Consider the following 16,760-nt stretch of genomic DNA (forward strand, 5'->3'; position numbering starts at 1 on the left):
GAAATTTTCCCTATCGTGCGTCTGGTACATGTAGTCTGGTACAATACTACACAAGGTTTGAGCCATGCGCTCGGATTGTACCGGATGCATAGCTCAGTGTGGTTCAGTAAAAATCAATGCATGATAATCGACCAATCAGATTGCAGAGATACTACAGCCCATTTTATAATTGTCTTTGACCACCTCCTGGAATGTGGTGGGATGTATTGTTTCTGCTGACAGGTCAGTAAGTGAAGACTGGCAGCGGTGACCCTTGGTGGACTGACTGGAAGCAGGGCCAGGAAAAAGCACAATTTGGTACAGGAAGGGTTAAAAGGAACACGAGCAAACCTCAGTATTCATTTTAAATGGGATCTGACATTGAGGGGAGGGGGAGGGGGGAAAATGATCATCTGAGTATATCGGATAGGGGAGGGGAGGGGTGGAGAGTTTAAAGAGCAAATGGGTACCACACAGGAGAGGTGGATAATGTTAGTTGGCAGCTCTACCCCCAGCGGATCAGCGTTCACTGCTATCGAGCAACGCCAAGGACCCAGTGACTCATTAATAAACCCTCTAAATCAATTCAAATTCAACAATTTCCTCAATTACTCCCCGTCTGTTCTTCTCACTCGCCTTCTCCCCTTTCCAAACAATATCTTTGTATTCTGTTTGTGCCAGTGATATTTCCCCATCTGGTTTGAATTCCTTTTTCTGACAATCACGCTTAATGCTGAATAACCTTGCCACTGTTTCTCTTTAAACCCCCTTTTCCCCTCTTTGGAGACAGAACCTGCCTTGAACTCTCTGAAAAAAGGAAAGAGAGAAGGGGAAAAATAAATTGTGATTACTTGACTTTCAGCTGGAAATGTAGAAATTAACCTCAAGCCTTTAACAAGTTTGAAAAAAACAAAACAACTTAATGGCAATGGGTGAGAGCACTGAAAATACAAACATAATTGTGTTATCATGTGTGGAAATGAAAGGGTTGTTTTTGCATATTCCAAACCAACTTTATATACAATCAACAAGGCAAACAAGCAACTCTATACAAACATGTTTAATAGATGGTTTACTAACTTATTCAAATTTACAGTTGTTTCTTTCATCTTGACATAGCAACAAGCTATTCTATTAACCTGTACCCCAAAAACACTTTTCAGTACTTGGAATACAGTTTGCCATGCATTAGTTGTTGCTATGTCGGGCAAACCAAAGGCAAGCATACAATTTGAATATGTTAGTAAACTGGTCTATTGCTAAACCACCACTATGAACTCAGGAAGGTGATTGGCATATGTTGATATGTTGAGGTAATGGTCCAATCTCTGCCATAGAGCTACTTCTGCTGTGTTACCACGGTTTGCATTCATGCACTACAAATCACCCGTGAGACTTTGGACCTACGGGCACGACAACTCACCGCTCCTATCTGCAGCGCCACCATGCATCACCCTGGCAATTACAATCATCCCAGACTTGTGGTCGTACTTGATTGTAGCTCCCTACATGACATGAACACAAAATGGAAAGAGAAAAACCATATCAAAAACATTTGTGGTCATGAAAGAAGATCCACCATGAATCAACAAATTCATTGCACTTGAGCTCTGCAGTGTGATACAATCTCACAAAAAGACACTAGTGTATAAGAAAACAGACAAGACATTTATGAAAATCATGTCTAGAATAACTTAGAAAACCAACAGAGTACCAAAGCAATTATGTACTTGATTGTAGCTCCCTACATGACATGAACACAAAATGGAAAGAGAAAAACCATATCAAAAACATTTGTGGTCATGAAAGAAGATCCACCATGAATCAACAAATTCATTGCACTTGAGCTCTGCAGTGTGATACAATCTCACAAAAAGACACTAGTGTATAAGAAAACAGACAAGACATTTATGAAAATCATGTCTAGAATAACTTAGAAAACCAACAGAGTACCAAAGCAATGATGTCACAGTCTTATGTTACAGCTTTGGTTGGAACCAGATGCAAGCATATACAGTGAGGCTAGGTGAGGTTGCTTTGAACCAGTTTCCATGGCGATGAAAGGCTATGACATCACGCTTTGGTACTCTATATGGTGGTTTTGACTAGACATGCAATTTGCACATCCATAATGTAGCTCCTGAAATACACTACTCTCAAAGCTAGAGAAAAATGTCACATGCTGTAAAGAAAGTGCATTGCCCGCAATGGACATGGGTTTATGCATTATTACAATTCTTCTTGAAAATAATGTTGTCAAGGTTTTTTCCATCTGGCCACAGGCAGATAACAGGCAAGATTTGAAACCCATTCTAGATATCCATCACCATTTACAAATTAAAAAAAAACCCCAAAGTGAATGAGAAGAAAGAGATAGAAGACAAAGAGATAAAGGGAGGGCCCCACGAAAATTTAAAGGGACTGTATAGTACTGGTTGAGGTGGGGATTCATGTTTTGAACATTCCAAAGTGAGATAATGAAAAGCCTCTTGTGAAATATGAAAGAGCATGTAATTTTAAGAAGGATTCAACGTTTATTTGAAGAAATTTGGCTTTCAAATGGCTGAGATATCCAAAAAAGTGCTAATAATAAAAGGGGACATGGCACAACTTTATTAGGATCTCTTTGTTTCACCTTGTTTTTGGATATCTCAGCCATTTCAAAACCAATTTTCATCGAATGAACTTTGGATACCCCTTAGAACAGCATGCTCTTTGACATCTCATAAGAGTGGTTTCTGAATATCTCGCAAAATGTTAAAAGCTAAATCCTCACCTCGACCAGAACTGTACACACGCTCTATGAGCCAGGTAACAAGAAATAGACACAGAGTTTTCTAGATGTAATGACCCCCAGAATATCCAAGAAGAGCTATAGGCAACTTGTGTATGACATCTATCCAGGAGCAATTCTCCTGTAGGTATTCCTCCATTTCTTCCTTCATTTCTATCACATCATTCATTCCTCCACCAAGTCATTCTAATCACATGAATCCCTTTTAATGTTTCCTTATTTCTAGTATCTCATTTTGCTGTTGGATTTGTTTATTCCCATTCCATTTTCCCCCACAAATTTTATGGGTGTTCCCTTAACTATCCTTACTATCTTATATTATCTCTACAGTTTTTTTGCCTTCTTCTGGCTGTGACAATTTTAGCTTTTACTTTGATGAATCATTAAATTCATTCTTCTGGCTTAAACTCTTCTGTCTCGCTAATCTACTTGCATCTATTGTTATTTGTATTCCCTTATATGCCTCCAGATTTGTGTAGAGTTCTGGAATATAAAAAGACAGAAAAATGATTGAATATGTGAGCAAAGAAGTGGGCTCGAAAAAAAAAAAAAATGTGCACGGATAGTTCATCTTCCTCTTGGTGTACACTGTTCAACTATCAGCTCAAATTAGGTATTATATGCACTTCATTCGGTTCAGCTATGATAGCAGCTAAGCTTTTAATTTGGTACCACCTTGAGACCGGTGGTTAACCCAGAATGGGCTGGCTTCCAAACCAAGCGGAATCACGTGCATCCACTAAAAATTGGTCGACACCACGAACAGGAGAAATTGGCTCCAGCCCCAGGTCACCACTCAGATATAATCCCCCTTGATTTATCCCCTTCTTGCTCTATCTCCCTCTCTCTGCCTCCCTATTCAGTTTCTCCTTCATCATTTCTCTGGAATTCATTTCCTTTACACTGGTTTCACTTTCAAGCCCTACATCATGCATTGACTAGATTGTCCCCCCCCCTAAAAAAAAAAAAAAAAGAAAAAAAAAAAGGGATCAGCCTCCATAACAAGTGGCAGAATCATACTAAACAAGAAAACACACAGAAATAATCAACAGAATAACTACATTCCCGAGCAGGGACAGGATGGCCAGAAATCTCAAAGTGAGAACCAAATGTTTTAATATTCTGCTGACTCCTACTATCACGGCCCAGAACCACCTGTTGGGAATAAACCCAACTGCTGGCAATTCTGTGCACCTCTAGATCTCTCCCCAGTGTTGATGCCTAATTGATAAGTAATTCGCCGCAGCCATTTCACACTTTGGTTGGGGCATGGAACTTTTGAAAGGGAAATTGAATTGTGTCTGGGATATGTTCAGTGTATGACATCATATCTTGGAAAGACAGATTAAATAAAGGTCTTCATCTCCACACTTACACAAAAATGTATGTGAGAACAATTTTGGTTATATGATTGTGATTTTCGTTCTGCTCTGAATCACATCTTGATTTCAGTCAGCAAAAAATAAGATTGCTCTGAAGCTGGATAGACATCATTGGGAAATTAAATAATCTTTTTTTTTTTTATTTTTTTTTTAGTCTGTTTGTCAATTTCATCTTTTAAAGATGTCCTACAAGTAGACTTGCGGAAATGATTATGGAAAAAAAAAAAAGCTCATCACAAAGTGATCATAAGTTCACGGCTAAAGTCAGGGTTGCTATACTTTCTGCCTTGCTTAAAAGGCGTTATTTTCTTGACAATGTGACTACGAGTTCTCAAGTACCCTAGATATGCAGTGTGAGTGAAATATAGTGTGGATTAAAAGTCAGAGAAAAATCAGAAAGTCTCATCAAGTTGAGGTATATTTCTATATTACTTATCAAATTTGTCGCTTCACCTTAAATTGGCATACAAGAGTCACACATCTACTAGATATAATGATGCAATATTCAGCATTTGAAATACTTTGGGGGGGGGGGGAAATACAAGAAATTATTACCTATTGCCAAAGATACATCACTTCTTGAATCTTTCACTGTGAGGTAATCAGAGGTTCGTTACCAACATTTCGTAGTTCCACGTGGTGGTCACAAAAGGGAGTGTTCATATTCTCTCTTGGATGACTTCTCAAAACGTACTGAGAGAACGCTGTAAGTACTCTTGTCACAACTCACCCAAAAAGAGTAACATTTTTTTTTTATTGTCAAGACTATTTGGTGCACCACAGATCGTCTTCAAACAAGCATCTAGCTTTGCGAGAGCATGCCAATCAACAACTCATAATCATTGGTTTGATGTTATTTCATTGCTGATTTGAAAATGCAATACTTCTTATATCAAATACAGTATACGCCATATACAGTATCTAGTCAGTCTTAATTTTTTGCAAATCGGGACCTCCTGACAATTCCGTGAGTGGTTAAATTTGCGATTGTGGAGGACAGTAATGAAGAGAGAAATGTACACATGCACCTTGCATCCACGTCAAGATCAGAGTCAATAATTTCGCGCGTTGTAAAATATGCGAATAGCACCCTACTCGCAAAATTCGTGAAAATAAAAATCTCACGAAATATACGGTGAATAAAGTATATTATGATACCAATACAATGATGAAAAGATAAGAGTGAAAACATATCTATGAATCTGATGATGCAACCAAATGACATTCCATAGGTGTAAATTTGTGCCACGGAAGGATGCGTTCTCACCAGAGGTTCTACGCTTTTGACGAGTTTGACGATTTTGACACCAGCCTCTTCATCGTCACTGCAGACAGGTGTGAGGTCTTCGGGGAACTCCGGCGGCAGCTCCGGCGTGTAGTCCTTGTTGGCAATCTGGTCGTGGATGTCGAAGATCGCCCTCATGTGGGCTCGCGTGAGCAGGCAGCACAGTTCCATGACTTCCGGCATGCTGACAAAGTGTTGCAGCTCCTCACAGACCTGTACGAAAAAAGAAACAAAAACAACAACAATGAAACAAAAAAAAAAAAAAAAATCAAGCAGTAGAAAGAAAAAAATACACCCAGCCATAATATACATGTATCCAACTCATATCTCATCTGGAAGTTTATATCTATTTTTTTGTTCTTTTTTTTTATACACTTTATCACAATAATAAGAGTAAATTATCATTATTATTTTTTGAACAGTGGGAAATCTCACTAATTTGCATAAAAAGCAGAAAGTGGGAGAATTCCACATAAAAAACCCCCCACACAGTTATGGAAATGGCAATTTTGTGAATAGCTATTGAACTATTAATGATATCAAAGTAATTCAAAATGCTAAGGGTATGTTTTGATGGTCAATGAATCTAATAATAGATGATATGAATGCAGGACTTCAACACAAAGTGGAAATCAAAAAATAGGTTGAAATGCGCTGCTTGGTGGAGGTCTGCACTCCCTGAGTGCTTTCTTAAGGCCCGGTCCCACTGCACTTACGGATGCAAAGAGGATGTAAAGCGTACAAAAAATCTTGCCATCCGTTGGAAAACGCTACGAATCCGCTGTGTACCCATCGCATACGTGTTTCATCCGCTCTATCCATCGAGCATCCGTCCACTGTGATTTCATCCGCGCAAAAAGTTTTAAGCTGCTTAAAACTTTTAGAACGGATGAACTTTCCGCTGTGTACGATGTAAATCCGCGACATACGAGCAACAAACGTTGTATGTCCGTGCGGCATCCCTTAAACATCCGCTGCATCCTCTCTGCATCCTCTGGGCATCCTCGCAACTCACATCCGCTGCAGCTAAAAACGGAAAGAGGGAGGAAAGATATGGTACGTGGAACGTCTTTACATCGTTAACAGCACGTTAATAGAAAGGATGTAAGCGTATGCATCTCGTATATAAAGCATTTCGAAAGCATCCCCTCTGCATCCGCTCTGCATCCGCTCTGCATCCACTCTGCATCCGCTTTTTCTGCTATGCGTCCGTTTCGCAATTTTCTCCGGTAACCCCTTCGGAGCTGTCATCCCCTTCCATCCGCTTTCATCCGCTAGGCTTCCGATGAACATCCGTTTAACATCCCCGCTACATACTACCCACGTCCGTTCTATTTCCGTTCTGTTACCGCCAATTTTCGCCAATTTTGTCAATTTCTGGAGCGGATGAAAGCGGATGAAGCCATCCCCGAAATTTTGCTCGTCCGCTGTGTCCTTTCTGCATACGCTTTGTGTCCGTCGGCCAGTGGGACCGGGCCTTAATGCTGTATGTAAGGGAAACAAATCCTTTCACTCACTGTTTTTGCTGACAGAACTCCTCATTTGCGAGGCATGGGAAAAGTAGGTGAGGTCCAAAACACACACCAAATGACTGTATTATACAACATTATAGAAGATGATATACATTGTATGCCTGGAAGAGAACATGCAGACTGATCCAGCTAAAGGGTACGAAATATCAAAATGCTATTGAGAGATTAATAGCATCCCTGAAATAGCATTTTAAAACCCTGAGGTTAGAACATCCAGGACTCTCTTGACAATAAAAAATCCTCACCTGTTCTTTCTATGGATTACTCAAATCATTTCATGAATAGCGCTTATCTTACACTTGCAAATTTTGTGGAAGCTATTTTCACAGCACCACCAGCAAAGCCCACATGTAGCTCGCTAGATATGCACATGCAACTACTGCCAAAGCTCTTATCTTTGTGAGAGTTTAATTTTTGTGAATTTTGCGAGTCATTGTTGGGCTGCAAATTTAACAACACGCAAAAATATCACTATGTGATCTTGACTGCATTAGATTTTCAGAGAGGCTTTAATTAGTGCACTTAACGACAGCCTTGCGGTCAAAATGTGAATACAATATTTCACGAAAATATCTGTGACCTCCTCATTGGGGAATATATATGTATACGCAAAAATAGCTTTTACAGGATACAAAGCTACAGTATAGTGTCTTTGAGTGCACATTTCTTCCTTTCATAAGGAGGTTTCTCTGAAGTACATCAATGTACACTGTATGCATTTTCATCCTTTCCCTAGTGTCCTCTCAGTTTTGCTACACATCAAATGAAGCCAAGCTTAATCTTCACACAGAGCAAGAATAGACTTAAATGCATTAATAGTGGAAATTTTTTGTGCAAGTAATTTCTTTTGCACTCAGCCGATTATGATGAATTTCATGTGCGTTTGATTCCACATTATGAAAACATTGAATACAAACATGTAACAAGCCAAAATCTTGCACATGCTTTTATCACAAAAAAACAACAACAAATGTATGAAAATTTCCACTTTTAAAGTATCTCACATACCAATGCATAACAGTGAAAGCATAACATATGCAAGGAAATAACTTCAACCTAAATCAAAGTGGTAATCTCCAAGTAAACAGCTTAGTCTGTGCATTTGTCTTTCATTGTCTTACACATACTGTGTACTAGTACATGTATATCCACTTTTTCCTATGCCCCTATGAAAAAGACTACCCACACTCCAAATGACAAATGGTGAGTGAATGAAACAGATAACAGAGGCCATCGATGTAGATATACACTGGCAACAAGCTGGGGGAGAGTATATATTCTTAAACAAATCACCTAGGCCATCATATAAAATTTGGCCTACAGTGTCATACAATCCATTTCTTACTTTAAAAGTCTTAATCCCTTTTATTGACTTAAAATGCCTTTTAATTATCCACAAGTTCCACTCTTCTGAGACAGGTGGAGCGAGATGCAAATCTAAAGTTCCTCCATTTTCAGCAGGTTTGGTAGGTGAGCACTGCATGATCATTCTACATACAGCTGGTATGTCTAGTCAACAGGGCAGTTTCCAAATAGAGTTGTGAAATATACACCTCCTTGCCACTTAACAAATGCCCTGTTGACAAATTGGACTCAGGCTGCAACTCGGTTGGGGGAGCGGATCAGCGAGAACAGCGCCATGAATAAAAGATGCCCGCTACCATCGCCATGTTATACCGCGAGTAAACTGCAAGCACACACTGAACATGAATAAGTTATGGGAGGGCTGCAACGAAACTTTCTACCACGGGAGCAGGGCAATGCGCACACATAATGGAGTCGAAAGATGTGCCACATTTTTGTTGGCTCCATGTCCCTTCATAGCTTTTTTGCGGTATGTTACCACGGCAACCCAACAGACGCAATCCATACACAAAGCCATGCATTAGCCACAAAATGAGGATCAAGATGTAGCAATGAAAGAATTTGAAAACAATATAAAGGGTAGATTGAGTACCCTCTGGTAATATGAAGTATAAAGCAAGACGTACTGTAGGAGAGAAATAAATCATTCATGTATGGTATCAAGAGGAAGGGCTTAGGCTTAGAAGTACAAGACATCTTTTTAAAACCTTCTCTCGTCCAACACTTGTCTTTCAAAGTTAATGCCTCTAAGGTTTCTCTAGTATTCATGAAATTCACCGCAAGACCTGCTTCCATCACACCGTGATGAAGAAAACCATTATTTGCTCATTGAAGCTGCATTACTTTGCCTGGATCTCAATGGCTTGGAAAAATATTGTTCTCTTTGCTCTACGAAGAGAGAACACACAGTCGTTAAAGAGAACAGTCTGTAAAACTGCAGCAAAATTAGACCACAATGGTGCAAAAATATATGTATCAAGAATAATTGTCAGCATTCATGAAGCATTTTATTATGTTACAATTACAAATACAATATTAGAATAAAGGGTAATAATGCTACCTTTCCTTGGCTCTCCCTTTTGTTTGTATGTATACTTTAACCTGTTGAGGAGGAGCTGATTTTGCTATAAGCTGCATTTCCCATAAACACTCGCTCAAGTATACTTAGGACTACATAAATGCATAAAAAAAAATATATAATTATACTTTTGTCAATGCCTTCAAAAAAAGTTCACATTGCAAAGTCAATATATCATAAAATTAATTACTTTCCAAGAATGTACTTTCTAGTTTGAATCCATTTCCAGAGAGGAAATCTAGTGCAGATTTCTGTGCAAGCCAATGGGAGAATTGCCATGGGAAATTGTTACTGGATCTCATCAAATTTGCATAAATAGGGGATGGTGAGCAATGATACCATTTTATATGTAACATTGAAATTCTATTACTTTATTTGGTCAAAATCTAAAATGACAGATTTTCACTATTCTATGTGTAGAACTTTATCCTACTTACTACCTTCATCATCCTCAGAGTCATTTTTTTTTTCTCAAAAAGAATCTCAAAAAGTTCTTACATTCTTTTTGAGTTCATCATTGAGACAATCTTATTATGTACAGCAAACTGATCAGTATCATAATGGAAGTATATTACATAAAAGATGGTTTATCATTTCTATTATCATTAAAGTCAACTTACACTTGGGAAGTGGTTTCTTTTCAATTGATGAGAATGCCTTAGTATCGTCAAATCCTTCTAAATAGCAGTCAATCACAAACTGCAAACCTCATATACATTCAAAGTGATGAAGTTCTTTCGTTGAGTTGTTTTTATTGCAATTGATTGACAAGGTGCCCTACATCAACATAAATGAGCTCTAAACTGATCAGTATTTTAGTAGTAGCCATGACAAAAGAAATCATGGGCATACATACTCCAGCAGGATTTGAGCCTATAACCTCCTGATCACTGGACAGGCGTCTTATCCACTAGACCACCGAGCTTCTGCCCGACAGCCAGTGCTGGTTCTAATCCTTATAGAACCAGCATTTACAGCATGCAGCAGGTGTATACATTGTAAATGGAAAGTATACTGACATAATTCCAACATAGAATGCTTTTTTTTTTACCAAAAAGGAGAGAGCAGAACTATGATTGATCACTAAATATTGGAAGGCTTTTTTGAATGATTTTTACAAAGTTAATCACATGGTGCTGACTCTGCTTCGTACACACATTGCTGCAAAGATTTATATCGCACAAACTGCAATTCCAACTCTGCAGAAATTAAGTTCCAGGTAGTCCAATCCAATCCTCTCCGCACACCGATCACATCACACCAGGATTAAAAGGTTTCCGTTCTCTAACCTGAGGTGTCCCTTTTGATTATAAAACAGCATATATAGGTGGCTCCGCCCTTCACCAAATATAGAAGGATAGAGAGCCAAATTATGGGAGGGGGAGCTCATGAGAGATGGGTGTCCCGGAATGACCCCTGCTGACAGATTGGGTGGTGGGAGGGGTGGGGGTGGTGAGGCTGTAGGATGGATTTGGATTAGGAGTAACAAAACTTTCATTGGCTGTCAGTGTCACTCTGGATCAATATGGCAGGTTATTGCAAGGTTGTTATAAAGACGTGGTAGCCACCATGGGGGTAGCATAGTGTGGGAAAGCTGGCCTAGCTCGGATACAGTCAAGAATCTCACTGATCTTTATGTAAGTACACACATAGCCAATAATCTCAACTGGAATCGACTGCTACCAATGGGCCACGCACATATCTACTGATGGGCGCTATTTGTGGTTTTTCGAACATATTTTTCGAATGAATTCTGTAAGAACACTGAATCATAGAGACGCGACTCTGCTCGCGAATCACAAAATTTAGAAATGTTTGCAATGTGAATGGTACTACACCTCTTTTTCCAGCTAAATTATGCAGACACACTAGCCATCAGATACGACTGTTGTATTGCAGCAGTTAGGCATTGGCTACCTCAACTCACACCTCAGAAGCATGCTGCTGAAATATCATTTCCATTGCATCAAGTAGGTGAGCTCTTTTCAACTGTTTGATTCTGACAAGATTGACTTTAGTATTCATATAGGCAGGAGGATTTCAGGGCTTTTAATGCATACCAAGTATCCTTGGTTTAGACTGTGTGTGTGTGTGGGGGGGGGGGGATCATCCACTAACAACACAGAGTATTGCTTATTGAGGATTGACTTTTGTGTGAAAACCTGCCAAAGCCTATTTAGCAAGGCTGCATGGATATCTTGATTCAATGATGAAAATTCCTGCGACCAAATTTCGCTGGTTCGGCTACTAGTGCAGCTACGAGTCTCCCTTGCTTAGCTACACACTAAATTCATTGACATAGAAATGAATGCATTTAAAGTGTGAATGGGGCTCAAGAGAGGAGAGTACCACCCCCCCCCAAAAAAAAACAAACAACAACAACAACAACAACAACCCACAAAGAAAGGTCTTTCATCATTGTAATAAATTATTTGTGATGATTTGCATCTAAGGAAGGTCAAGCCAACAGACTCACTACAAGTCCATAATTTCAGCAAATCATGATAAAACTATACAAAAAAACAAAAACAAAAAACAAAAAACTGTCTGTATAGTGGCTACACTCTCAGCTTATTTGCACGTCCATTTGCTGTTTCATTATCAAACTCATTAAAAATGTATCAATCCATGCTACATACACACTAACCTTTTGCGTTACAGCACAGATAGTCATGAAAAGGTGCTTTTTAAGTACCGTACTTATAGTATGCAATATTATGTAAGTCAAACATTCAGCTACACTGTAATCTAGGATACTGGAAAAACCCCAAAACGGTGCTCAAACAATGATTATTACGCTTGTACATGAAATATACTGCCAATGTGAAGCCTATCTTTTGAATGTATATGATTTGGCTCGGGCAAGTTTGACTGTCTCAAGATATTTTAGTGAGTATAATTAGTAAAGCCACCAAATTAACGGGAGTGCAAACCCGTATCTACAAGCATAAATCTTACTGACTGCTCTCATCAAGTGAACCATCAATTGGACGTGTTCTTACCCCTCCCCCATGCCCCATCACGCCCCCCCCATCCCTCTCTCAAATAACCCCTTTCCCTCTCCCATGCACTTCCTTTGAAATAAACATAGAAGGGCAGGTGAAGAAATGAGCAGTAAACAAGTCCATTCTGATTTATGGCTGGAATAGAGAGGGAGGTAATAATTAGAGCAAGCAGTATATTTTTTCTCATTTCTTTTTCCCCCCAAGGCTGATGAGTTTACACTGCGTTTTGGTTTGTTTTTGTTTTGTTTTGTTGTTGTTTTTTCCCCATGGCTCTCCGGAAATGTGGCTCAGACCACGAGCATGTGGCGCGCAGAAAACTCATTAATGAGTAAGAGAGTAATCTTGGCATGATGGCAAGTTTGAAGGTGGGGTCCATTTCTTTTGCTCAACTCGATTCAAACTGGAATTCATTAAGAATATATTATCATTTCAAAGGTACCCTAACTGTTTATCATTCCGACCAGTGATTTTAAAAATGTTTAAGATATCACATTTGATGCATATGCATAGGTCAGATGCATCACAAAACATCCTACCATATAAAAAAATTGCAATAAAGTCTAAAAGATAAGGATATAACTGTTTTTCCCACTAAACCATAACTGTAGACGGTTTGTCTAGAAACATTTTTATTATAACTTTTGTTCACATTTTGTATATTTAACAATACTAAACACTGATTTTACTGATTCAAATTTTTACATTCCTTTTTCTATCCCTCACTCACATTTTAGAACTATTTTGAAGCACTAAAGCTGGATCTTTGTTTCAACTGCAAATGGTAAATTATGCCTTTAAGATGTGGATATTGAGCTTATCAGCAAAGGTTCAAATTCGCAAAGGTAGCTTACATAGAGCCCATAGATTTTGCAAATTTTATCTATGTTGTAATGTACGTGACAGATTGCATATGCCACCAGATATCCAATAATCAATGCATGCTCATACACTAACAAAAAAGGTACAACTTAAATGCCTTTCATGCTTGTTTAAGTCTACAGACTTAATTTAAATCATGAATTTGATTTAAACTTACCATTACGAATTTGGGTCTTAGAGTCATTATCAGATGGAGATTGGTTACCTATGAAATCGCACCAAGGTCTCACATTTAAACCTCTGACTCGTGTGTGGACTGCACATTAAGTTTGACAGAGAAATTACCACACAGATGAAGTTGTCTTGAATGAAATTGGTGTAATATAATCAACAGATCAGCAAAACTTTGAGCCAAATTAGATATGACTTAACAGTTGGAATGTCAGCTAAATCATCTGACATAGGGTCCTGCGGGAAAAGTCACATGAATATGGCAGTGGTGGCATAGACATTTTTAGTTTCTCTGTGAACACACATGATACGCATAACCATTATAGTATTCTCCATCCCTTTTTTGCAGGGACTGACTTGTTAGGCTATGATTACTGCTACAGCACGGAAAAAGTTACAGAGAAAAATATATCTTTTGCTTAAATATGAAATTGGTTATATTTTATGAGTGGTAATGGGAGAAGTATTCTACAAGAGCTATCATAGCTGCCTGCATGACCAAGTTGATCATTTCATGGTATGTATGAAAAGCTTGTCACTAACACTGACCAGTTAAAGCAGTCATAACTACTCTTACAATTTGATATTTTGGTCACTTTGGCTCAAAATATAAGTTATTGAAGTCAGTATGCATAAGTTGGGTATACTGTCCATAAAACTTGTCTCAATTAAGAACCTCGTCAAATTTTTTTTCCTCAAATGTAAATTGGACATCCTATACCTTTTTCTGTCCAATGCATCAATTCCTCATGCTTACGTTAGAAATACATGCATGAAAAAAAGAAGAAAGAAATATGCAACAAAACATAAAATATTAACATGTGCACAAGGTATAACCATTCCACAAATAATTATGCAGAGGGAGTATTAGTTTCTCCCACATTTTTCATCCACAAAATACATGTTATAGCTCTAGAGAAATATATACTCTCATCTTCTCACCTCATACAATGTCTGGAATGCATTATTATCTGCTGGTGGGTACTTCCGGTCATCAAACTCCTCTATGATAGAATGTGCCTGCAAAGAAAAAAGAATAAATATATTGTTAACCCACTGAAGACTACATTCTGTAGTCCTGAGTATTCTCGGGCTGGGGTGAATGGGAAATGCTGATTATAGGAAAATCAGTCCGTCTTCAACAGGTCAATGTGCAGTGAAAATAAAACTCTGCCAATTCGTCACAGGTGCAGAAATATTGAGCAAATATCTCAAAAAAGTGATGCATTTGGATACTGTCCTTGTTTAGTTTTTGGTATGAAAAGAAACAAAATGTCATATTTTGTCCAAAGTCATATTTTAATGATGACCAAGTATATACTTAGTACACATCAATCTTTCAACACTTCACATGATGCAAACATAAATCTGTCATATATATGATATGATTTCAAAGAAATATATGATATTCTGGAATTTTCATTCCTACTAAATGAGGATGTGCATCATTGTGTTAATTAGTATAACGTGGCTGAATCATAGACTGCATCCTAAGATGTCATATGTAATAATATCTACTTTTTTTCCCCACCATACATTTACTTGTACTGTTTTGAGATCTGTTGCTCTTATCTTGAGCTTACAATATTGAATATGTTTCTTTCATTATATACAATTGTACAATTATTCTCCTCCAGAGGGGAGGAACTCCTTGTTGGATGATCTTAATGAAATAATAAAGAAGGGAGATGTGTGTTCAGAAACAAATTCATGTCAAGTTATGGTGATGACATACTTAGTAAAGTAAAAAGAAAAAAAATCAAATTATGTTGATGAGACAACAATTCATAAAGATATATGACCTTTTGCTTCTCACACCAATCAATTATCAACTTCTTGTGAAATATGGAAAAAGGTCTTAAAATTACCTATGGTGTATTTGTCAATAAAGCTGGACTAAAAAGGCACTTAAGTTGCAAATTAAACAAAAAGCATGTCAGACATGACACATTTTATACATCAATCAAAGTTGATTGTGAATAGCAAATATCTCATTTTCGTCACTGCAAGCCAAGAGAACTATGCACACAAAGGCGTGCAATGATCACCCTTATCTCCAACATCCGTGTGAAGCGTTAATTATACCTATCATCGTAAACATCACTGGTCTGATGTCACTAATGCGTGACCTTTCATTTGTAAACACATCCAGGATCAACAAATCAAAATAGAACACAAGTTTGATCACTCCGGAATCTCAAACGCTACTAAATATAGCCGTGCGGAGACAATTCAGGCCTTTCTACTAATCATGTGATGCAGCCAAGTCACTCTTTGTCTATCAAAAACATAAAAATCAGAAATAATGGTGAGAAAAATACACTGGTATTAAGACAAGGCAGGAAATCTGCACTAAGCCGTAGGTAGTCATTGCTACCCTCGCCTCCAGTGGTAGTCGGCGGCGGTGTTTGCGACTCGAATGTTCCACCGTGACACATGGGGGGAGTCATAGGTATCGCAATAGCTCTCATCTTTCTTCTCGCATAAGTAAGATTGTACATCTGACAGGAAGACATCACTCAATGCACTCTCATCGTCACATTCTTCCCATCGTCCTCCGCCAGTGAAACACGGCAAAAGCTCGATATTACACAAGGAGGAGGATATGATTTCCGAGATAGTCTGTGAGAAAGAGAGGATGTACTGTTCACTATGACAAATACAGAAGAAGCTTGTCTTCCATGACCAAATTATACTTGCATCTAATTTGTGCCCAAGTCTTATTTCCTGTGCCGATGCATTCTCCTTGCTTTTTAATACCTCAGGAGATACACTATGAATCATTTCAAATGTGGTGTTTCACCTCGTCTAGACTCTCATAAAAATGCCCAAAGTGTTTGCCATTTGCTCACTTCAACAAAAGGACGGGTCCACTTTATTTGGGGGCATTACACTTGGAACGGTTTGCAAATCATAAGGAATTCATTCATGCATCCTTCCTATGCTGTAACAACAGAAACTGTATCCAATCCTTGGTTTTGATTGCTTCAGAATATGCAACTTCTTGCACAGAAACCTTTTTTTCCCCTTCTTCTTTTCAAGATTTATGACTCAACAACAATGAAACATATTCTCTTATTTTCTTTTATTTTGCATATATATCATACTATAGTCATGTAAAACACAGATCACTATACAGGAGGTATACTATTCCAAAAGCATGCCTATACTTGAAGGGGACAATGCAATTAATTCCTACTTCGCAGAGGAAATCTCTTGAAAGCATGTGAATACTGTATACATGGTAAATTTTGGATGTATTAATTTTCATAAATTTTGCGAGTCAACCA

General features: G+C 38.2%; 2 protein-coding genes across 2 annotated transcripts in view; one reads left to right on the forward strand and one right to left on the reverse strand.

Moving 5' to 3' along the window:
* The window catches only part of LOC140245051 (U6 snRNA-associated Sm-like protein LSm5), a 340,876-nt gene that overhangs the window by 64,856 nt on the left and 259,260 nt on the right, over positions 1–16,760 (forward strand). The gene's annotated exons all lie outside the window — the stretch shown is intronic.
* Positions 1–16,760, reverse strand: part of LOC140245637 (MAGUK p55 subfamily member 7-like) — a 97,830-nt gene that overhangs the window by 36,551 nt on the left and 44,519 nt on the right. The window contains exons 4-6 of the mRNA XM_072325199.1: positions 14,413–14,490; positions 5,423–5,653; positions 1,403–1,484 (exon numbers count right to left, since the gene is read on the reverse strand). Coding sequence (XP_072181300.1) covers positions 1,403–1,484; positions 5,423–5,653; positions 14,413–14,490 — 391 coding nt within the window. The remainder of the gene's footprint in view (positions 1–1,402; positions 1,485–5,422; positions 5,654–14,412; positions 14,491–16,760) is intronic.

Source organism: Diadema setosum, chromosome 22, assembly GCF_964275005.1.
Source record: "Diadema setosum chromosome 22, eeDiaSeto1, whole genome shotgun sequence".
NCBI lineage: Eukaryota > Metazoa > Echinodermata > Echinoidea > Diadematoida > Diadematidae > Diadema > Diadema setosum.